Consider the following 25,113-nt stretch of genomic DNA (forward strand, 5'->3'; position numbering starts at 1 on the left):
CAGCATTTTGTTTAAATTCAACTTAGGGCGGTAGCCATTTTATTCACGTGATAGTATAAACTGCAGTATTATTAAATAAAGTTAGTTGTGTGTTACCAATAAATATCTGCAAAGAAAAATAAATAATAAGAATGTAATTTCTTACATGATATTGAATAATTCGAAACAGGTTAGATTATTACAAAATACATACAGTAGATGAAAATAGTATATTTATAAAATTAGTCGTCCATATCCAAACTCCGTTATGTCTATTAAAAATCAAGTTGAGTTTTTTACGCCATCTTTCAGGTGAGGTTAAACTGTATACTACTACTACTTTATTCATTATGCGATGCTAGCGTCATCGAACATTGTTGGGAGAAACTTCTGAAAGCACGAGGTCACGTGACACCATGCTACCCCTAGACTCCCCACTTGCATCGCGTGATACTTGTCGTGCTGTGATATATGTTTTTAAATAATCACATTTAAAGACGACAAGTGATAAAGTAAATTATTTATAATTATTTTATCATTAAACATTATAGAGTTAAGTATATGATGTACATCATGTTAAACTTGATCAAAAGTTTCATCAAATTTGTATATTACATACGCAATGACAATCAAAATCAAATATAAATAATAATAATTGAAAGTTAATTATTAATACAGTCAATAATTATTGTGTCGATTTATTAATTACAAATTTAAAATGGTTACTTCATTAGCGAATCAATTGAAAACGCTAAGAATTTCACAAACTACACAATTGGCGCAAACAAGAAAATGTTTTAGTCTGTTATTTCATCCTAAAGTTGGATAAAGGTATATTTCATGAGAGTATAGTTTCTAGCCAGAACGTTGGAGGAAATTTAAGGAGAGACATTACAAAAATATTTTTAATTGTAATTAATTTATCATTGATTTAATACACCATTCTTTTAAGACAAATTCGTTGAAATAAACTTTATCGTGCTTATATATAAAAATTATGTATGAAAATAAACAAAAAAGAGATGTGTACAAATGTATGATATATATTAAGAAAAAAATGATATGTACGAATATATGATTATGTATGAAGAAAAAAAGAATTTGAATAAAGCATCTTTTAATCTATTATAAATTTTTCGTAATTTGATTTAAGAATATCAGAAGATAGACAAACGATAAAACTATAATAGAAATTAATTACTTTTCTTTCTTTTTCTTCCTTTATCAGAGTAGCCTAATCTATTTAAGAAAAAATCTGTTTTATTTATAAGTTATTCACAATTTGGACGAAATATAGAATATATTATTTCCTTACATTATAATGCACTATCGTTAAAAGTATACGCAATGTCATGGCAGCAGTACATCATATTCGTTTATGGTATATGTGTACGCAATGTTAAATTTATTAGTAATTTTTAATAATTAATTAATTAATTTATTTTTTTATCTTTTTTGTTCTTATTTCTTATTCTTTTTAAATAGAATTCTTGAAAGGATTTATATGTATTATGTTTCCCATGGCGTATACCATCTTCGCATCTGCGTAGATATAAAGAATGAACGTTTCATTTTATTAAATGACGTCTCTTATTCTTCCGAAGTGTATATATATACATATATATATATATATATATATACGAACTAGGCCTTTGATTAACTTTCTGCTTAAACGACAATTGACATTAAAAGTAATTAGTCTTCTTCCTTTGGAATCACACTTGTGGAACATCCGCTGTATTTCTTAGGGCCATCTCTTCTCCTTGTGCTGTCGTTGGAACTTTTCTGTAAAAAGGATCAATTTTTTGTTGAGAAATATTAATTTTTATTTTGTTTTCGACACAAATGAAGAAAAATAATTAGCAAAAATAATATGAGAAAATATTCTTAGAAAAATGTCTTACCTCTTTCTATACTGGAATATAATATAGACAATGATGGCATTTCCAACGAACAATAAAGCGATCAGGACGGTTGGAAGTACAACATCTGTAAAATGAAAAAGAATCGAATTAATTAATCTGTTTAAAACATCAAGTAAACCGCCAGTCCTCTCTTATTCACTGCGCTCTTCTCATCATCATAATCATCATCTTCTCTTTCGTTTTACAACTGATCGCTATGAAAACATGACACAGTGAACTTTAGACGAATTGTGTGACTAATAGGATGACATTCGTAACTTGTTTCTCTTATTTTTTTCTTTTTATACAAATATATATATTCGTGATAATTGTATAGTTAATTTATTACTAAAAAAAAATAAAAACTACAAAATATACACATGTAATAAAAAAAGAAATAAAAAGAGAATAAGTTAGGTCTACAAAAATACTAAAAATAGAATAAAATATTACTTATTAGCATTCAAAGAAACATCATTGTACAAAGATCGATTTACGCTCTTGGATGCTGGCAAGAAAGGATGAAGAAAAAGAAGAATGAAATAAAAAAGAAAAAGAAAAAACTAAGAAAGAGAAATGACTTCAACGTTATCTTCTCGTTTGCAGCTGTTACGTATCATCAATATGAAAACTCATTATCATCAGAGAAGGAAAACACCACTTCCAGTCGAAAATGTGCAATAAAATAATTTCTCATAAGGAAACATGAAATTAATCTTAATAACAATGTTGATCTACCGAATGATACAAATCTTCATTAGATGAATTAGATACGTGAGTGAATTCGTTTCACTATTTATAAAAATGAAATGTCACTTATAATGATTTCACTGTTATAATATGATTATTTATATCAATGAAATATGTTATATTATTTTGAAAAATGATAAGTAGGCGAAGTTCACCAACCTACGACGTAGTCCGCTTGCTTCATCATCGCAGATTGCGCCGAATCCATAATTTGGCCGTTTTCGTTTGCGATTGCGCCTTCTCCCCTACCGATTCTCACCCCTGCACCAAGAACGTTGTCACCCGAAAGACTCGACAAATGATGATGCTCGTTCTCTGTTTTGAGAATCACTGCTGACGTAGCTAAAAACAGACAATATAAATAGTTATTAACTATTTTTATCCTAGTTCAAAGGATTGGACAAAGATTTTACTTTTTTAATAATACAAAAAACAACCCCTAAGTTCTTGGAACTTATAAATACAGCCCTGAAATTCGTCTATATTTGAAGCTTAAAATTAGAGTTGATCGATCGCATTCCTTCTTCAAACTAACTACATACCACCACACCATTCATTCCTATTGTATTGTTAATGATAAAAAAAGAAATCAAATTCTGTTTTTTAAATATATATTATCAGCGATTAATAGATTATAAAAAAAAATTAATTTCTTTATTTGATTAATCTTTGATCGGTATTTTATAGAGATATTTTTTATCTAACAAATTCTTCAAAACTTTTTATCGTTAATTAAAGATTCCAGTCTTTGATTGAAAGATTTCAAAATATCATCTATCCATAGCATTTGAAAGAATCTTTTGTATTTTAATACTTATTTCGTTATTTCTATTTAACAGAGTTCTTATGTGTTTGCCTTCTTAAGAGTACCATATTTAGAATTAAATTACATATATGTAAATACATTAGAAACAATCCTTATTCGCATTGAAATACACAAGTACAACTCGGTCACGTTTCCGTTTCTCTCGAAGCGCAAGAAATCCAATTTATGTACCGCTATACCTTCACGATCGTTTTTACAGATCTCTTTCTCTTTCTTTCTCCTCTCTATCTCTATCTCTCTTTCTCTGTCTTTCTTTATCTTTCTCTTTTATCCAGATTGAGAAACGTTGCCCTACAAATTGGACGAAATCATCGGTGGTTTTCCTCTTCAACCTTTACAATATATATATACTCGTGGTTAAAGTTTTTAACAAGCGAGAAGTTGTTTCGTTATTGTGTTATTTTTTAGAGATCGATAATTATTTTGTAATCCAAAACTCGTCGATTTTAAAAAAGAAGACTATAAAAATCGTAAAGAAAAGAACGATAAGAAGAAATGATTTATAATTATGACAGAGAAGTAGTATTGTTTTAAAGTAATGAAACACAAATTCCGTATGCTCTAAAACTTATATAAAAGTAATCACAATTTTTGTTGTTTTTTTTTTTTTTTTCGTTTTTTTCACGAAATCTTTCATTATCGAAAATTTGTATCATGATATGTAAAATATTTGTTTATTACTTCTACGAGATAATTAAATTCGTTGTCGTAAAATAAATGTACAAATTAGAAATAAAATAAACATGATCGAATACGATACGACTAACAACCAACCATATAACATTTTTCATTACGTTAAAAAACTTTGACTAACGTCTAATTTTCTATCTTTTTCTTTACTAGCAATGATGTACATATGAGATGACAAATTCCTTGTAATTATTTTCAATGATTAGACGAAACACGCAACTCGTCATCATAGAATGGCATTCCGTTGTTACGAATTACGTGAATGATATATGCATGTTCAAAGAATAGAACGAATTGTCTACTTTAAAAGTGTTTTATGCTTACCAAAATCGAAATATTATTCTAGACGTATTTTATACTTACAATTTACAGAGAACATTGATCATTACATTATCACGCGATAATTAATCGTCTTATTACCATAAGTATCATTTTTATTAAACGATAAAATTATATTTTTGTTTTACGAGACGTAAATTTATCTCATTTTAACGCACACGTACAACACATATGTGTATGGCGTAGATGTATCATCTGAAATATATTTTTTATTTTTATCGTACTTTCTGTTATCTCAAATTCACGTTTAATCTCCATCGATCCAACATTATTTTTTTATGATTTTTATGGTTTAGGTGAATATCGGTTCTGCTTCTCTTTTTTCTTTATTTTTTTTTTTTTAAATATAATAAAACGAAATAACATTTTATTTTTGTTCGTTTATGTTACATCCGTAAGTAAATCCAGTTCATCAAATAGTACAGTTAAATGAAAGAAAAATCTTTTGCTAGACAGAACACAAATAAGAATCATTTGCCTGTCGGATAAACCATGAATTTGCTCGTAAAAGAGTTTTATGCACGTTGTTTTGAACACAATTTGCGTGCCTTCGATATTATTGAAAGAAAAACCCAAGGCGAACAATGGGTAGCAATTTCGTTTCAACGATATATGGCTTCCAACTTTGGTTTTTTTCCCCTCTTTTCTTTTTTTTCTATCCCTTCGGTAGAACGATTTCTTTTGAACAAAAAAAAAAATAGGAAAACAAAAAGCCGAAAGAAAGAGAAAGAAAGATTCACGAGGAGCCGAGTAACTAATTACGTGCCGTAAAATTGTTTCGTCAGTAATAATATAAGAAAAAATTATCTATTGAAAAATATTGAAAAATATTGATAAATAAAAAAAAAAAAAGAAAAGTTATTTAGAAGAATTTCTAAAAATTGTAAATTAAATTGATATTATTATTATTATGTGTATTATAATTTTTATTAGTTTTCTGCAGCAAAATTATTATTTCACTAGTAATAATATAATAGAAAATTATATAATACAGAATTGTATATTACATAAAAAAAGAAAAAAAATTGATAGTGAAAACTTTTTGGGTCACAGAGTCATGAATGTAATTTATATTGTTATTATTATTATATATATATATATATATTATGCCACCAATTAAATTTTAAAAGGAAATTGTCATCGCAAGATTTCTATAAAATTTTATATCGTTAATTGTATCGTATTTGAATCATGCTTATTCGCATTAGTGGTATTTTTCGTTTGTTCTCGTTTCTTGTCCGTTTAAAATACCATACAAAACGAAGAAGATGATATTATCGATCTTTCCTTTCTCCTCGACCCCAACTAGGATAATTTATTGCGTTAAGAACCGAGCAAATTCGACGATGTTCTTATCACGGTTAGTATTATTTCCAATTTTCTTTTTACACATTTATGCATAAATGCATGTATACGTTTAAGCTTGCACGCATGTGTAAGAATTGAAATTTAAATATTTAAATTGTAATTGTATTTAAAATATTTTTAAGTTTTTGGTTACAAAAAAAAAAGACATACTATTACTTTCATTTTATCTATGAAAATTTCTAAACTAAAAATAGATTTCAAAAGATTTATGAAACTATTGAATATGTATACTAAATCGTTTGTATTAATCACGCGAAGTGACGCCATTGAACACATGCAGTTTGCAAATTATAACATTTTAATAATTTACTAATTAGCAAATAAACACTTTAATGCATGTAGGTCAGAGTTTTATTTCTAAAAATAATATTCAAATGTTTACCTTTCTTTTTATCGAGAATACATTAATTTTTTGAGATTAACTTTTTGGATAAAGCAAATTAAAATGAAAAAAGAAGAAATCTTCTAACGAGTGCAAACTTTGTTGGAATTGATTGATTGATTTCTAACAAAACAAAATAAAAAATTAAAAACTATACGCTTTTTTATTTACTCTAATTAGATTGATAACAAGTTTTCCATCACCTTCGCACAAGTGTTTCATTAATAAAGATATCACACCACCACTTCGATGCAAAAAAGTCATTGATGATCTTTAACAGGGGTCATTTACTTATCGATGTATTACTTTTATACTATGTGCATTTTTTTTTTCTTCTTTTTCTTCACTTATGTTAGCACACACTTTGGTCACGTGAGAAGATGAGTCGAGAAGAAACACCGATTAAATCTTTCGTTTAAAAAACAAAAAAAAAACAAATTAAAACAAATTCGAAAAAAGATAAAAAGCGTCGATATATCGATCCAACTGTTAACAAACAAAAAATATTATCTAACTCACAACTATGTGGGTCAAGTTTTATCACTAAATTTACCGACCTTTTTTAAAACACTCTAGAGACATCCAATAATTTAGTAACTTTAATGTCGTACAAAATTACTCTACTCATAAATCGAACGTTATGCTTAGACAATTATTTAAATTATCGAGTCGGAATATTGCGATCGTTAAAAAATATTACAAGAAAAAGAAATAATACATACGCGTACTTCATGAAAACAAACCTGCTCGTTTCTTTTGTCTTTTTTAAATAAATATTTTACATGCTCGATTTCAGATAGTACAAACAAAAATTGGATTGATTTCTTGCATTAATCGAATCAATTATATTACTCATAAATATAAATCATTATTTTCTTTTACACATATATCTTCTCTCTCTCTCTCTCTCTCTCTCTCTCCGATCGTTAGCCCTCTCAAAGATTGAACACCCAATCGCGTAAGTTCCGTTATAGAAAAAATATTCTTTTGATTTATTTTAATTGTATTTTTTACTTTGATCGATCGTCGTAGTTATTTCGAAGAAATGATCGTAACACCACCGATCGGCCGGAAAGTTCTTTGAAAGTTTAGGAACTTGACCCACGAAATGGTCGGAGGTGTTAGCACGTACTAAAGTGGATGCGACTCAAGTGGGCTCAGAAGGGGACTCTTTCATCCATCCTTGTCAATCGACGACAATTGTTCGTAGCCCTCTAATCCACTTGATCCACGAGTTGACACGATGATCTTACACGACTCCATATACGTATGTATGTATGTATGTATGTGTGTATGTATGTATATATGTATGTATGTACCTTTATTCCTGTATTTCTATCCCTCCCCCTCCCCCCCCGTTCTCTCTCTGTTTGTTTTTTGATTTTCAAATATTCGCTTAAATTAAAACCCATTCGATACACGATGTGCCTTCAATATATTTTTTCTTTTATACTATATAATATTATATTGGCGCAATAAGAATGTGCATGCAATTTTAAATCAACAATAAAAAAAGGTAAGTTATTATTTTGTTTTTGTTAAATTAATGTTCATGTTTATTGGTATCGATGTAATTAATGCGTTTGGGAAATATGCGTGGAAAATGATATCGGTCGAATGAATGGTTACCTCGCTCGACTCCTGTTACAAATGACGACTCTTTGAACGAAATTTTCATTAACGGATTAATATTGGAGTTCTAGTTGCGCCATTCTATATTGCTGATTAAATTTTAGGAACGTGTAAGTGTATAATATGCATGCGTGCACGAAAATTTGTCTAATTAGAATTATTTAAATTCAGAAATATTCCTTTAAATTAAAAATCATTCGAGCTATTTGTATGAATAATTTTTTTTTTCAACATAACAATATAATAAATCAATTTTTAATATAATAAATCAAATTCTACAAAAGTATATGTATAAAAAAATCTATGCAACTAGATTTAGAAAATACGCGTATGCATATATACATGAATCTAAATTTACATATGTATAAGCGATCTCTTAATCATGATTTTCATGGAACTCGTTGCATGTTTCATTAAAAAAGAAAAAAAAAAAGAAATAGAAAAAGTATCATAAAAAAAACCTAAAAAGGAAAAAAAAGAAATGAATAGGAAGAGAAAGCTATTGTTCTTAGAGATGAATTTCAAATGTAGGTCATAATTTTGAGAGATTCGAATATCTATTTTCATAACATCTACGTACAATCTCGTGCGAATTTTACTCCAGCATGGATTATTTCGTATTTTTGTATGAAACGATGATTTTTATTGACCGATCAAATTTAAAAACAAATCGATTTAAAACTATTACTGTGTTATGTCAACTATACAACGAAAACGAAAAATGTTTCAAGAAAAAACATAACTCTTAAAGTGACGACGTCACTGTGCATATTTAAATATAATAATACGATACAAGATATTATACGAATATGATATCCAAAAATTCGTGCGATATTAACAAGAATGACAAATGTATATTAGTCTAGTAAAAGTCTAGGTAAAATATAATTTTATTTTTACTCGTAAAAATGCGAATGCATATTCGATAAAAAAGATATAAAAAATAATACGATACGCGTTTTAAAAAATAAAAAATGCAACAAAATTTCTATACATAGAAGTATGCATATGAAGAATAAATGAATTTAAACCACAAAAGAAAAAAAAGAAATATAAAACGGTAGAGAAATTCAATAGCCCCGTATTGAAATATTCATTAGGCAACAAATTTTTGTTTCATTTTCAATTAGTTTTTTCTTTTTCTTTGTTTTTTTTTGTGTACAATTTTCGTTTCCTCCTTTCGAATTTGTTTTCTTCTATTTCTCATTTTAAATATTTTTACGTCGAAACGATTCGTAAAATGTTACCTCACGCGGAAAATAATTTTACGTTCGATTGCACGCCATGCACATTCGAGATATCGATACGAAGACGCATAAAGATAGAATTGGAGAATTCTCTCTTTCACTCTCTCGCAGTTTTCCGATACGTTGCGTCAGTCACGTATTCCACGTGCGAACCACGAGCAGGGCATGTCCAAGATGAAAGGAAACAGATTAAGCACGTGCGAAAAAAATGAAAGAAACGATACATCTTTCGTTATTTAAATAAAAATTTTTAAATATTTTTCATTAACAATATATATAATACATAAAAAAGTAAGAAAATAAATATAACTTACTGATTAAATTTCTGAAGGTATCGGTGAAGATTCGTATCATTTTGAAGCAACAATGTAGATAATTCTCTTGATGAGATAATTAAGTACTTATTGGTATATATACATATATATATGTATAGACGTCTGTGTACGTGTGTATATATGTGTTTGTTTCTTCTGGTGAACACTATTAACGGATTTTAGCTATAATTTGGCACCATTACGCATTTCTACACGATACATCATTGCATTACGATTGCACGCGATCTTTTTTCCTCTACTTTCTATTTATTTTTTTTTTTTTTCAATCAAACGAAAGAAGAAAATAAAAGAGAGAGATAGAGACAGAGAGAGAGAGAAGAGAGAGAGAGAAAAGAAAAAGGAAAAATCTAACGAAAGTATGATTTTCGTGTAGAAAAACTTGCTACTTTTGCTCGTTCGAACTTTTTAGTTAGACAATACAAGACACGACCTTCCTCAGTTGCTTCCACCAAACGAAATGGTTCCCGCGCACAAAAACTTGCCTCTCTTCGTTCAACCTTTTCACCAATAATACTCGGGGATGCACTTCTTCCTTCTTTCCTTTATTTCTCTTTAATACGAACTTTCTGTTTCTCCTTTTATTTCCTTTATTTTGATGATAATCAAATAGTCCAAGGTGACAGATTATTCGTCATTGCGTTAATATAATTTTCTTTGGAAATTCGAGAACAAGTAAAAGCAAATATTATATATATATATTACTAATATGATATTAAAGTAATATATAATAATATAATTATATATACATTTGATTTTGTTTTATTTATTTTTTTTTTGTTTTCCTTTGAAATTAGCACGAACCCGTTGCGTTCACGGAAGAAACCGAACTGAATGAGATCGATGTAATTTCGTCGATTTTATTATCGGAGATGAACGACGCGTGGCGTGATGGGAAAGACGTTCACGTTCAAATCGTCGCCTTCTACTAACAGATGATCTTTAACCCCTTTCGGAAAAAAGAGAAAGATAGAGAAAGAAAATATATAGAACTATATACGAAAATAAAAATAAAAGAGATATGAAAACGCTGATAGATTCGCAGGAAAGTAAACGTACGTTTGTATGTATGTATGTACGTATTTATGTAAGCGTATCAGGTATAAGATTATACATATATATTCTTATCTATGTTAACAAATGCTTTAACAAGCTTCGCTTTGCTTCTTATATCTTATCGACTATATACGTCAGTATTCCTACTCTCGATCATTTTTGTAACACCCACTTTATACTCTGGTAACGTTCGTTCAAGTTCGGCAAAATTCGGTTTCGCGCGTAGATCTTTCTTATATCGATTGGAGTCATACGATTCGATATTTTTCTTCCCCCTGCACATTTGGCATTTTAAATTTTCTTATCTTACGAAATAAGAAATTTCGTAAGAGATAGTATCTGTTTAATATTTTTTCAACAATTTATATATTCCAATCGATAAATGAAAATGTTTTAACAAATGCATTATGTTTACACGTGATTTTGTATAAATAAGTACTTGAACTTTATCTATTTCTATGTTGTCACTGAATAATAATCTTGTTGCTATAGTTTAGAACTTTAGAATATCCAATAGTTATTGCGAACAGTTTGATACTACTAAATATAACTTCTCTAAGTTTCGAAATAAAATTAAACAATTATCGAAACACGTTCTCAATTTTAAAAAACAAGGAGCGAAAAATAAGTCGATAGATATTCCCGAAAAAAAGTATACGAAACGATATTTCCGATGTATTATATTTTTTCCAATAAAGTTAAAGAAGAATTTTTATCGTAATTAGCGCGTGTTCTTGAACAACGAACCTATACCACCGATTCTTCCCAAATAAGACAAAGAGAAAGAACATAAGCTCTTCTTTCACAATTTTCTCTTTTTCTCAAAACACATCTATACAAACTCTTGACGCAACCGTGACACAATGAGTCGTTCCTTTTTCATAGTTCTTTCTTAAACAAAACAAAACAAAAAAATCAAAAATAGATAGATAAACGAAAGACAGCAACCTTATGCCGATAAATCCGTGATCGAATATATATCCTATTTCGTTTTGATATCGCGAAATAAAAAAGAAATGTAAAACAACAAATATAAAAATAATAACAATAATAATTCGTGCACCACTTTTCGATCGAACCGAAATTTCAACGAAGAAATTCAATAATAATACTACTAATAAAATGATTTAAAAATGAATACGATAATATTATAAAAGACGACACGTTGTTGTTGTTGTTGTAGGTTTGTCGAAATGAAATGTAGTAGACGAAGTAAAAAGATTGGCGCCGCTGGGGGGGTGGGGGTTTTCTTTTTGTTCGCGATACCGCGCGTGTGCCGTAGAACGTAATCGCAAGGCGTGCGTAATACGTAAACGTGAGAAGCGCTTAAGCGTGTTCTCCATTGATGGACAAAAATAAGGGCGATAAGAACGAACGTAATCGCGACGATCCCGCTAACAGAAACGCCGATGGCGACTGGGACTCGAAATTTCTTCCTTCTCTTGGTTGCCTGCCTGCCTGCCTGCCCTGCTAGCTAGCTGGCTGACGCACACAACTCGTCGAATGGTGAGGGAACATCGTCGTCGTCGCCGTCGTCGTCGTCGTCGCTGCTTCATGTGGTGGCGTTGCTTCGAACCAACAGTGAAAGAGGGAGAGAACCAAGTTACCCCTACCATTGGCTCAACCCATACATTCTCTTTCTCTTTCTCTTTCTCTTTCTATTCTACCCAGAACGAAAACAACCTACCTACTTTACTATTCTTCCTACATATATTTATAAGTATTGGAATTATCAAAATATTCAATTATTTATCTCCTGAAATTTATAAAAATTAAGATTTTGTGTCTGTATCTTTGTTTAATAATTTACGGATATGTCTTCTTTATCGCTTATCTTATCGAAATACAAAGTTTTATTCCTGATAAGAATTATAGTATGTTGATCTTTGTATAAGAATTTGATTTAAACATTACTACAGTCGCGAGAAAGAGAGAGAGAGAATGATCGAAGAGAGCCAAGTTATTCCCCCCACTATAGAGGGTCAACCCACTCACTACTACTACCTTATTCGTTTCCTTTTATAGCCAGAACAAAAACAAGTTATATATTTATTATTCTTGTAGGTATCAATAATATTTTAACAATAAGTACTTAATTACATATGTATATGTGTCGTAATATTGATAATTTACAATGTTCCGAGATGATTTTTCTAAATAGTTTACAAACATATCGTGTATGACCAATTTATCTTATCAAAAACAAAAATAAAGAAACAAAATTTTCCTTGTGATAAGAGTTTATGGGGAGAGTTGGTTGATGGTCGTATTAAAAACCGGTTTAAAAAATTGCAGCAACGTTTGAAAAAGAGTGGGAAGAGAGAACTGAACGCTTACACACACATACATATAACATGTGTCGTTTTGTTCTGGGAACTCTAAATTTATCGGTAGTTCGGTTTGACCGGGAGAGAACAGTGTGGGAGAGTAAAGGAGAGAAACCGAAGATAGAATGAAAGAGGGAAAGAGAGAAGAAACAACTCCCTCCAGCTGTGTCGTTACCACCTTCTTTACCACCCTATCCCACCCTTTTTCTATCTCTTTCTTTTTCTCTATGTTTTTTTCTCTCTCTCAGGATGAAAACTGGCTTCCCTTTTTCTTCTTTTACGCTTCCGAAGCCGAGTGGATCCGGCGTTGTTGAATATCCTCTGAATTATGCATGCATTCGAAATGCGTGCACACCGGGTATAAAGTATAGCTTGTAGCAGCTTCTGTAGCTTCAAACTCATCCCATACCATGTCTCTCAACGTGCGATTTAAAAAGCTTCTACTCTCTCTCTCTCTCTCTCTCTCTCTCTCTCTTTCTCTTTCTCTTTCTCTCTTTTTCCCTCTCTTTCTCTTTCCACTACGGAAACTACGGTTTTCATCTCAAACGACTCGCTTTTCCAAGTGTAAAACATACCCATGTGTATATATATATATGTATTATATATTTCTATGGATGCATGTTCTATTCTGTAATAACGAAACGATCGAAAATGACGTTTGATTTATCACAAAAGATTCCCTCTCTCTCTCTCTCTCTCTGTCTCTCTTTCACTCTTTTTCTTTCATGAATATTTGTAAATTCGCATGATCGAACTTTCGTCTCGTCTCGTCTCGTCTTTTTAATTAATGAACGATGACGCCGCAAGAAAATAAAAATAGATAAAGATGAGAGAAAAGGGAACAAGGGACCAAGATATTGTTTTTTTTTTCCTTTTTCTTTCTTTATTTTGCCGACAGCAAAATCTTCTTGTCTTTCTTCGCTCGAGTACTTATTACTCGAGTAATAAGCAACTTTCAAGCTTCGAAAGAAAATAGAAGAAGAAAAAGATGAGGAAAGAAAGAGAGAGAGAGAGAGAGAGGGGGGGGGGTTGAAATCGGGTTATTCTCAAATTCGTTGTTCCTTCATTTTCGTGATCCGGAAGAATGCACGCGAAGTATGTTTTTCATCAATTTGTAAAATAAAGAAAATAATAAAGCCCAAAGAAGACGAATATAACACTTTGAATATATTATATAAAACACACCTGCTATATATTTTCTTCTTCTTGTTTTCTCTTTCTCTTTTCTTGTTTTGTCTTATTTGAAATGCATATGTATGCATATTGATACGAATGCGAATCGATTCTATTTGTAATGCATTGGAACCGGTAATAATAATAACTGTCATGCGGGATCATTTAAAATATTTTGAAAAACATATTTGTTCTCGATAATTAAGTAATTATCATAGTTAAGTAAGATAATCAACTAAAAATTTTTGATAAAGAAGAAAACTGGTACAAAAGAAATATCAGTGAAATGTATCATATAACGAACAATAATACAGTTAATTTCAGAACTGATACCAACAATCTAAACAGCATATATAACGAAATTTTAAAATTTAATTACCATAACAAGACACATAACAGAGGTTACAATAATAATAAAGACATCTAAATTAGGAAACACCAGCTTAGAKGTAACCAGTAGTGTTCGAAAAGTTATAGTAGAATAACGTTTTTAAAAATTGACTCTATTTATAAGATAGTGAAAACTTATGACTGTAATAAAAATGATGTTATATTGACTTATGAACATAACTATCAAGGTAAAATAACGCTATRAATTGTAAGTTCTTTTTGGTATTGTATATAAAATAATATGTCATAATAAATAATTTTAGTTGCTGAGGAAGTCTCAAATAGAGACGAAACGTTCAACGGATAAATATAGTGTTCATCTTAATTAAACCCGTCCAAAAAACAACTTCCCTAAGAGTAAACTTAGTAATAATAATCAACTACGTTATTTTCAGTATACGTAATAGTTAAAAATAATTTATTTAAAAAATAAATATAATAGAATAGGTTGTATTTTTTTTTAATTTTAAATTAATTTATTAATATATTTGTTACTTATACGAGATAGAAATTCTTGATTTTATTATCTGAAGTGAAGAAATAATATAATAATATCAAATGTATATTCTTTATAATCTCATTTAATCAAATAATAACGATAGACATTTATCTTATTCGACCGGGAATGAGAAAAGATATGAAAACTTTTAACCAATCCCAAGGCGACAAACATAACATCGATTTAATCTTCATTCGTGGATACGTGCAATATATAAACGATTTAAAAATAATTCATACATATTGATATTTAAACGTAGATATAAAAAGAGAAAAAAAGAAATTAAAATGAACTATTATCATAATGACTATCGAGGTTAATTAGAATCAAGTCGTGTCATTAACTTAGACATTAACATTTCAGTTTATATGTCCATGACATAAATTAAAATCCAAATAATTAATGAATCTTTAAAAGTAATTATGAATAAAATACGTGATCGTAATGAATGGAGGAGACGGAGGGGAGTTTCAAAAAAAAAAAAAGAAATAAATAAAACACTTTAACAAGGGGAAATAGAAAAAAAAAAAAAAGTAATAATCTAACCTGAGTTAAACGAGCTTCGTTCTTCGATAGAAAAATCCCTCGTATCTTCTGCGAATCCGTAGGAAAAGCAATTTCTTTGAAATTTTCTATCACGAAAATATCGAATTTCAATCGATCGGGGGGAGTCTTTTACTTTCTTTTAATTTTTTTTTTGCTTTTCTTACTTTTACGAAAATAAATGGAAAATGAAAAAAAATACGATGCACCGTATATAATACACCGTTGAACTATCCGAATCACCACCACCACCGGAGTGTATGATTTTTTAGCAGCAGACACGTGGTGTGTCGTGACGACCGGCGTCGCGATGCGTTGCGTTCGAACCTGGCAATGTATGGTGGTCTCTTTATGAACTCTCTCTTTCTCTCTCTTTCTTCTTCTACCTCCCCAAGTACTCACTGTGAATGAGAGAGAGAAAGAAAGAGAGAGAAACAGAAAAAGAAAGAGATAATGCGATCTCTCCTTCTTTCTCTCTCTCTCTCTCTTCCTTCCAACCCGTTCCCCACCATACCTCTTTTTACCCATTCCTTCGTTCAGTAAACCCCCACCATTATACCAAACCCCCACCACCAAACCCAACTCATTCTTTCCCCTTTCGCGAATCCGATGGACGGTCATGGGGTTCTCGAGTAGACGGCTATCACAAAAAGGGACGTGCTATCGATCTCAAGGACCTCGTCCTAGGATAGGACCTTTTTTCCTTTTTATTTTTCTTTTTCTTTTCTTCCCAACACCCTATTTCTACCCCCTCTTAAACTCCATACCCTCGTATTTACGTTCAATCGATCGAGTTATTATACTATATCTTTAAATATTATTTTTTCTTTTTTTTCTCTCAGGGAGGGAGAGAGATATTTTTTTTCATTAGAATTTTTTAATATTAAATTTAACGAGACAGTTTTTGTACCGTGTTCGGTCACATGACTGACGTTTGAAAAAAAAATGTCTTTTCGTTTTAATTATTTTTTTCTTTTTTATATATATAATTGATATGCAGATAATAGTTATTGATTTAGATTATAATTTAAATCCATTTTGTCTCGGATTTTATATTAAAAAGAATAAATAATAATTGTAATTGTTTTAAAATAAAATATTGACGGTGGAGTTTTAATTGAATATCGAAAACCGATCGTTTAACTGGTCGATTTATATGCGTTTAGCGTTGATACGAAGTCTTACTTATCGATTCTGTACATCAAATGCATGCAAATGAATTGTACTGTATAGAGAAAGTTCATAGATCGTAGGTAGGATTAGTTTCTAGAGACGTTTGAATTAAAATTCTAAAGCGAAGAGTAACTTTTGGGTTAGATAGTTGTATAGTTTTAGGTAGAATAGTATTGGAAAGTCTTAGAACCAAGAACAAGGTCTTAGATCTATGTACAAAGTGCAATAAAAAAAGATTACAAAAGTCAAGTGTAAGAAGAAGAAGAAAATGTACAAGATGTGTGCCGGCATCTATAGGAGGGTACGATAACTATAGAATCGCGAAAACGGTATCTGTATAATATTACACTTGTTTGAACATTTGTTAAATTAAATTTCAAATTATTTAAATTATAATAATGAAAAAAAAAATTATATATATACTCGTATTGAAATATTTGTACTTGTAGAAAGTTTGACTTACCATAGATACTATAAGAAAATATTGAAAAATATATAATGACTTTTATCTAAAGTTCATTGAACCTTTATGAGCATATATATCTACCAATAATGTAATCAATATTATTAATTAAACATCAAATTTTAGTGAGAGAATGTTAATTAACACATTGTTGACTGATCACGCGTTTACACTTGTATGCAATTTAAAATATAATTATTAAATTATAAGATAGTATATATAAGTGGTGTATTTTTTTTTATTTTTAATAATTATTCACATTTTTCATCGAATTGTTATAATTATAATAATCAAAAATTGGATTATTAACACAGTTCCTTAATTACTTTTCTGTACGTGTATACAAAATAACCAGTCAACAATTCACTTTATATATATATATAAAATTAATTAACGTAGAAATTATTTTTTGGTTTGTTTTCTTACCCACACAAGTAGGCAACTTATCGATGCTCTCGTTCCATTTTCCGTTCTTACACTCAAGTATTCTATTCTCTTTCCTCGTGTCGTAAAACACGGTGCCGGATTTACACGAGAACGTTCTTGACGTCACTGTATCATTCGATATATAACTTCCGTTTGGTGCTGAAACGTTTGGACAGCGTAAAACTGAAAACAATATTGCTATTACTTTATGTAAATACAAGATACTTATCGATATTGATTTTACCTCGAGAATTGCGAATAAAATCTGCCAATAAGAAAGTTCAAATTTGTAATATAAAATATTTCTATACTTTTTTATCCCAAGATTATTTATAAATCACAGAACGTCGTATTCAATTTTAGTACATTTAGTAAAATTAATTACATCCACTTTTAAAATTGATACGATAAAATAATATTATAAATAGAAATAATAATATTATTATATCTTTATTTGAATCGATTATTAATTGATAAAATCAATCTATGATAAATTTAATCGAAAGGAATTAAGTTATATTTGTAACGTGTCGCGTTGGTGGTTAGTAGTACTCGTCTATCTAGAAATATCCAATGCTATTTCTGGATAGAACAACCATACGTTTTGTAATCGTTGGTTGGATCTTACTTAAAGTCAGTTATCTACTCACGAAGTGTTTGACTTTCATTTTAGAGAGTATCAGACATAAGTAATTGTTCAAAGTTAACAGTTACACAAAACATAGTGATTCTTAGAGGATCATCGCAGAGATTGCATACAAATTGAAATGATTGATAGTTAGACCAATGAGTCATAGACCGACCTTGATATTGCAGAAGGAATCCTCGTGCAGGATAAAGTCTCGTCGAGGTTATCAGGTCAAGGGTCACCAGGTTCGAATTAGAGATTATTGTAATACCAGCGGCGATACCACAACGTTCGAACAAAGTATTTCCTTTTTCTCGAATTCTAACTACGTCTACACAACTTCCATCCGACTCTGGGCCTGTTCGAATATTCAAATATTATGTAAACAATTATTTCATAAATTATACTTAATTACAATAAATAATTTCCAATTCATATAAAAGAAAATTGTACGATTTTAATAATAAGATTAATTAGATAAATGGATTTTTTCTATATATATAGAAATATGATATTCTTTCTATAGAAAAATATTTGATTATATTTAATTAAAGATCATAGAATTTATGTGTATTTAAAGTATTTATCTCTAGAATCAAACACATATAATTTGATTAGCTTATCACATATTCGAAACTTACTGCGAATATTTAGGTCGTGAAAAGTAAGGACTATCCTTTCACCCGGTGACGATTTAAATGTCCAACCACAGGAATAACCTCCTGAATAATACAGTGGATATCCTGGAGACTTTAAATAACCTCCCTCCTCCCCTTTGGGTATTTTTACTTCAACGTTACAATATTTACAAACCGCTATCTCTGAAATCAATATATTCATAATTATAATTAACCATAAAAAAATATGTATAAGATATAAAATACAGAAAATAAAGTCAACAACCTCAATTGCACCCCCTATCTGTCATCGAATTGATTTTATTTATTAATTAAATTACTATAGAGAAGAGAGAGAAAATAAATTCTTTTTTTGTTTAGAATGACTCGCTTTAAAATGCGAATTATTAAATAAGGGATACATTTGGCAGAAGGCAATCTACTACGGGGTAGAAAGATCAACATCTGCGTCCGTTATGGTCCATTTGTCGATCTAGAGCGTGACCGTAGGATCCATTAGAACTGTGATGTCAGATAGGTGAGTGGGGTGGTATAGGTTGGGGGTGTCGACGAAGATGTCGTCGAGGTCTGTCCTTGCCCTACTTTCACTTGGAGAGTGCGCTCAAAGTGGGGCTTCTAAATGGGGATTCGGACCGATATTAGGGCGCCGAAGGAGAGGGAAGTTTTCCCTTCTACCCTTAACCCCATCTCGTAATTACACCGAATGGATAATCTTTAATTGGAAATGAAATTTTAAGTAAAGAAGAACAAAAATTTGTGTAACAATTTAAATCGTTGATAATTAATAATCTATCTCGTTAATTTTGTTATTGTCCATATCATTTATCGTTATACTTTATTTTTTTTTCCTAACGGTATAGTAAGATAATATCTCTACGTTTTATTAAAAAAATCATTTATTATTTAAAAACGTTTTGTAAATTAACGATTATATTATTTGTGATCTTCGCAAAATGTTCGTATCGAATGAATCGTGAAAACGTTAATAAATAAATATTACAGATATAAGTATTGCAAAGAGTATTAAAAAATGATTATAGTCGTCGTAATATGTTCTTACGAAAGTAACATTGTAAGTATCTTAAGAATTTTTCCCACGTGTTTTATCGATTTCCTTTTACTACCCCCACGTCTATTCTCATTTATTTCAAGTCATCGAGATTACCTCTTAAAAGCTTCTCGTTACGTTAGCAAGCACGTAGTCGACAATAAAGGAAATAAAATCGATGTGAATCGAGGAACGAATCTCTAACACAAAGTAGACCCGACGTATCAATAGAAATCATTGTGAATCAGATCGGTTCGTTTCGAATTCTTTTATCTGGGGGTTTTATTTTTTTTTTTTTTTCTTTTTTTTTTCATGACCCATAACGAGAACGACAAAAATTTTTTTCTGCTGCTTTTCATGGAATTTTGGATAGCACGTTCAAAGTGTTACATAGAAAATCCCACTGTAAGCTTTAGGGATTGGTAAACCGTCCCCATTTCCATTTTGCCAACGTCCATTCATTTCGTACTTTGCTTTGCAGCTGTCCCCGATTTATCTCCGATTGGTGATACAACCGATAACGATCGAAACGATATACCAACGATTCGAATCACATTTTTTATTACATTGCTTTGCAAACTCAATCGAAATCAAATAGAATAGAAATGACAGTATATATTATATATGCGTCCGACGATCGTAAATATTAATGTTACGTTTAACATATTTTCACGACTATAACAATCAAAAAATCATTTCACGAGTTTTACGAAAGAAAATTATTTTGTTGATTTATTTTCTCTACTCTTTTTTTTCCACCCCACTCCACTTCCCCCTGTCTCCTTCTTCTCCTCTTCTCTCAACGAATAATAATAATAATAATAATAATAATAATAATTTGGTGGAATAAATTCAAGCGTGTATAACGTTTAAATCGAGGGTAGAATTTGAGAGAAATTTAATAATTGAAATAAATAACAAACCAGGTAACTGGTTGCAGTTTAATTTTGTTACATTGTTATCGATTTTTAATATCACCCATAGTCAACGTTTAAACATATATACATACATACATACATACGTATATATATATCAACGCGTATACAACTAATACATGGAAGATTAATTACTCGTCACGTCACGCAGGATACGGGTCACGTCGTTGAGAATTATTATTCCTGTTGTACTAAAACATGCACCGATGCTGTTCTACCTTTCTGCTTTAATATAATATTAACGATAATAAATCTTTCTCGTGTAATAAAATAACAAAAACAAAAAAGAAAAGGGGAGAATAGTTAAAATACGATATTTCGTGGATGCATAAACGTGCATCTTTTTTTTCTCTTTTATTTTTTATGGAAAAAGAAGAAAAAAAAAACAAATACGATAAACGAATTTAAATAAAAAATTAAAAAACACATTCATTCATATCGAATACTCACCAGGAACGCAAGCGTATTTTAATCTTAAAGCAGCGGGATGCCAATAAGTCGTTCCTGGGTGGTCGTTGCTCAAATTGTATCGACAATGATGTTGACCGGAACATCTGCAAAAAAAAGGAGAAAAGAAAAAAAAAAGAAAAAATAGATTTAAAAGAAAGAGGAGCAAAGAAATCGTTAGTTAGATTTCAAACGCAAAAACTCGATCGACGAGCTTTTTGTCAAGCCCTTTGAATTAGAATAAATTCTATGTCGTAAAAAGTTAACTTCATTGTCAGGTGACATGAGAAATGATAGTGCAGGGAAATAAAGGATGCCCCCCTCCCCCGATCGTTAGTCCTTCCAACGAACGTCAAAATAAAAAAAATAAAAGCAAAACAAGTGCTGCAAGAGAACGGAAATAAAAGAACAAAAATCGCGATTCCGGTTGCTATCATTCGCATCGAACGGACGTTAATGCGAGAGTTGAGCTTAAATAAAGAGGGGAAATTCTTTGTTTTCAACCCTCTCGCAAAGGGTTCGTCAACGTAGTTACACCCTTCGATCCATCCCCCGCCTCCTACTCCTCTTACACCCACCACGTTCGACCCTTTTCCGCTTCGTCGATTTTATCGTCTCCCCCTTCCCTTTTTTGTATTTTTTTTTCCTCACTGCAAATAAAATAGCTTTCACTCTTTCTCTCGTGTCAGGAACGACTACAAATTCTTATGAATTTTTTAAAGCTAAACCCTTTCTTCCGAATGAAATTAAAGAAAACGTTTCCCCCGCCMCCCCCCCCCCTCTCACCGGTTACAAATTTCCTGCAACATGTTACAGAAACAAATCGTAAATCTGTTCTTTTTCTTGTTGTTTTTCTTCTTCTTCTTCTTCTTCTACTAATACTACTGCGTTATATAGTAATCATTGCTTTTACTCTACATTTCCTTTAAATTTTGAGAATTTATTTACGCGTCTCTGGTTAATATTGCATTTTCGTAGAGCTGCTTTCTAAGAAAATAATGTCTAATGTAAGTAAACGTTATAAATTCGAATCGCATAACTTTTTAAACAACCATCGCACACATCTGGCCTTTCGAAATAAATAACGCGAGAGCGCGTTAAAGTTTTCTTTAACTTTCGTATTCGAAAATTTGTTTTTCAATTTTTACGATTCCGTTATGTTTTATAGTTTTCATTTTCTATTCTTTCGATCTTTTTATTATCTAATTGTAAAATAAAAAAAATGCGAGACGATGCTCTCTTCGAAGAGAGTATCCCTTCTTCTTTTTTTTTCTTTTTTTCGTTTTGCAATCACAGTCAGTCGATTTGCGTCATTTTTCAATCGACCTTCGGTAACTTGAAACCTCCCTTCTTCTTCAACAGAAGCAATTAAAGCTCTTCGACATCAAAGCTGTGATTTGATTCCACCCTCTTGGATGTGCATCCGAGACGCAATAAGGGTTTCTCAAGTGGCGTTTCTCATATCGAGTCCTTGTTCAAGATGGAAAATGAAAAAAAAAAAAAGATATTTGTGCGTGGATATACGATTAATCGAATATTGAAGAAGAAGAAGAAGAAAAAAACAACAAGATGATATGATGCATTTTTATTTTACAAAGATCATTCTTTAATGAGGATACATCCATTTTACCTATAATCTTTATTAAAAATTAATATCATCATATCTTTCATTAACATTTTTTTACATATATAATATAATATAAGATAAATTTATAAATAAATGATTGAAATAAAATAAGTTTATTAAATTTTCACGAGAAAATGTAATACATGTATTACAGTTGTCTCATAAGAATAATTGTCCAAATATGAGATCGATCTATTTATGGTTTTTCGATCTTTATCTATTTTGCAAAAAAAAGAAGGAAAAAAACTCCGGTATATCGTAACGAAAAAATAAAGAAAATACGAATAAATTCTCCAAAAAATCAAGAGTAGATGCAAAATGAATTCGAGACACAGTCGTCGATTGTAAATAAAAATAAAATATAAGTTTCTTTTTGCAACGTTTTCCCTGTGGTCTCTGTAACTATCCCAACCGTAATCGAATATTCTCAATTACTCTCTCTTTCATCGCGCGGTCATCGAATTTCGAAATATTGTATTAAAAAAAAAATGAAGAAGAAGAAGAAAGAGAATAAAATAAAATAAAATAAAATAAACTTACTTTCTGTTGAAGGAAGCCCTAACGTCGTAAAGATTACGTTCGTCTTCCTCCTCGTCTTTGATATAATTTCCACGTAATTGCCTGCTGGTGTCTTTGACGCGTGAACCAATGCCTCCCAATTTGAATTTCTTCTTTTTAGAAATTAACATTTGACTCTCGTGTCCGCAAATTTCCGTACGATTTGGTTGATACTCCGCTTTCAATACAAATATGAAAGCTCTTAATGATCTGCACGTTAAACGTAACACACGATCGGAACATTGTATCTCATCGATTATTTCCATATTACCCGATGACAATTTCACGGCTTTGGTTGTACGGATAAACGATGAAGGATTATCACTCGTTGGGACAATAATACGACAGATACCAGGTACTGTCAATTGTCCTAAAAATGTAAGAACAAGAAGTGGGAGAAAAATAACGTTGGGAATCGTTGTTCTTCTAACCAAACCCATGACTGATCATTTCACGAGGATACCTCGGCTCTTAGGCTTACTTCTCAAGGATCTTTTCTTAAAATTAGCCCTCTAGAGAAAGATCTGGAGGGTTGAGTCGAGTGTTTTACCGATAACGTACTCGTTAACTTTTTTTTTTTCTTTCTTTCTTGTTCTCTCTCTCTCTAATTTATTTATTTCTACTATCCAATTTGGAAGCTGCCGCGTGCGTGTGCGTATAAGGGAAGAGATAGACAATTTTTCTTTTGATTCGCCACTTTTTTCTTTTACTTTTACACACACTCGAGTTCCTCTCTCTCTCTCTCTTTCTTTCTCCTTTCGTTTTGATTTATTTTCTTACTCTCTTTATGTCAAGCAAGATCGTTGAACCCTTTCCTCTTAGTCTCCATTCGCCTTTCGTGGGAACCAATGTTTCTTGCGACCGTGTTCTTGTTTACCGTACGATCGATCGATGTTTGATATCAACTATCACACATACACACATAACGACGAAATATTATTACTTACTTGTTTTTATCGACAAATAATTGTTATACTTTTTTGATGCTCGATCGATCGAATACACTTTTCTTCTTTTTTTGTTTTTGAAAATCGAGAAATCTAATGAAATAACGTGTTCGAATGTGACGATACATCGTCGAGGAAAGTCGTAATAAGAATAACGACTTGTTGTACGTTCAATTGTATACGATATATAAAAAAAGAACTCGTGTAACGCGATCTGACTAAATAAATAAACGATTAAACCCATTGAATAGCATCTTTGTGTGCTATTATTGTTACGATTTACCTTCACGATCTTTAATTAATAATTAAAAATAGAAATCGATTTGTGTGTGATTGAATACTCAAATATTTTTTCCTTGTAAATTCTTTCGCCCTCTCTCTCTCTCTTTCTCTCTCACACACATACACAGAGTTTCTTTTTATTTTCGCAAACAAAAATTATGTTCTTTTTATAAAAAAATAATTTAGTTTTGAAGGGGGAAAAGAAGATAAATGTTTTGAACCGATCGAACGTTTCTTCTGTAGGAATAATCACAGAACGACTGACACGAAAATCTTCCAAACTTTAGAATTATTTTCTAATCGAATTCTCTCTCACTCTCTCACTCTCTCTCTTTCCTCTCCCTCTCTATCTTTGGCTCTTAGCTCTTTCTCCTTTATTTTCGGCATGCGTGGTAAGATTTTAACGAGTGTTTCGATAACTTAACGAGTATCTTATCCCGTCGAAACGTTGTGGTTTGTTGGTACAGAGAAGAGGAGGCCTCCTCCTCCTCCTTGGTGAGCGAT

At 30.7% G+C, this 25,113-nt stretch overlaps 1 protein-coding gene and 1 long non-coding RNA gene across 2 annotated transcripts; one reads left to right on the plus strand and one right to left on the minus strand.

Annotated features, from left to right (window-relative positions):
* Window positions 1–85: 85 nt before the first annotated feature.
* LOC106783789 lies at window positions 86–1,107 on the plus strand. The gene is made up of 2 exons (XR_001381350.1): window positions 86–169; window positions 292–1,107. It is a non-coding gene; the product is annotated as an uncharacterized LOC106783789 (long non-coding RNA).
* Window positions 889–24,678, minus strand: LOC106783788. Its single transcript, XM_014742640.1, has 8 exons — window positions 23,363–24,678; window positions 21,199–21,302; window positions 18,769–18,948; window positions 18,303–18,485; window positions 17,500–17,682; window positions 2,793–2,975; window positions 1,884–1,968; window positions 889–1,764 (listed from the first exon to the last, which is right to left on the minus strand). The coding sequence occupies exons 1-8, from the start codon at window positions 23,818–23,820 to the stop codon at window positions 1,695–1,697; spliced, it is 1,446 nt and encodes a 481-aa protein (XP_014598126.1). The 5' UTR covers window positions 23,821–24,678; the 3' UTR covers window positions 889–1,694.
* Window positions 24,679–25,113: the final 435 nt, after the last annotated feature.

Source organism: Polistes canadensis, unplaced genomic scaffold (genome assembly GCF_001313835.1).
Source record: "Polistes canadensis isolate GaletaPanama2010 unplaced genomic scaffold, ASM131383v1 scaffold_25, whole genome shotgun sequence".
NCBI classification, from domain to species: Eukaryota; Metazoa; Arthropoda; class Insecta; order Hymenoptera; family Vespidae; genus Polistes; species Polistes canadensis.

Coding starts and splice junctions, on each gene's coding strand:
- LOC106783788 (XM_014742640.1), bottom strand. CDS start 23,820: ATGGGTTTGGTTAGAAGAACAACGATTCCCAACGTTATTTTTCTCCCA. Junction 1,969..2,792: donor GCAAGCGGACTACGTCGTAG/GTTGGTGAACTT, acceptor TTCATTTTACAG/ATGTTGTACTTCCAACCGTC. Junction 1,765..1,883: donor ATATTCCAGTATAGAAAGAG/GTAAGACATTTT, acceptor TCCTTTTTACAG/AAAAGTTCCAACGACAGCAC.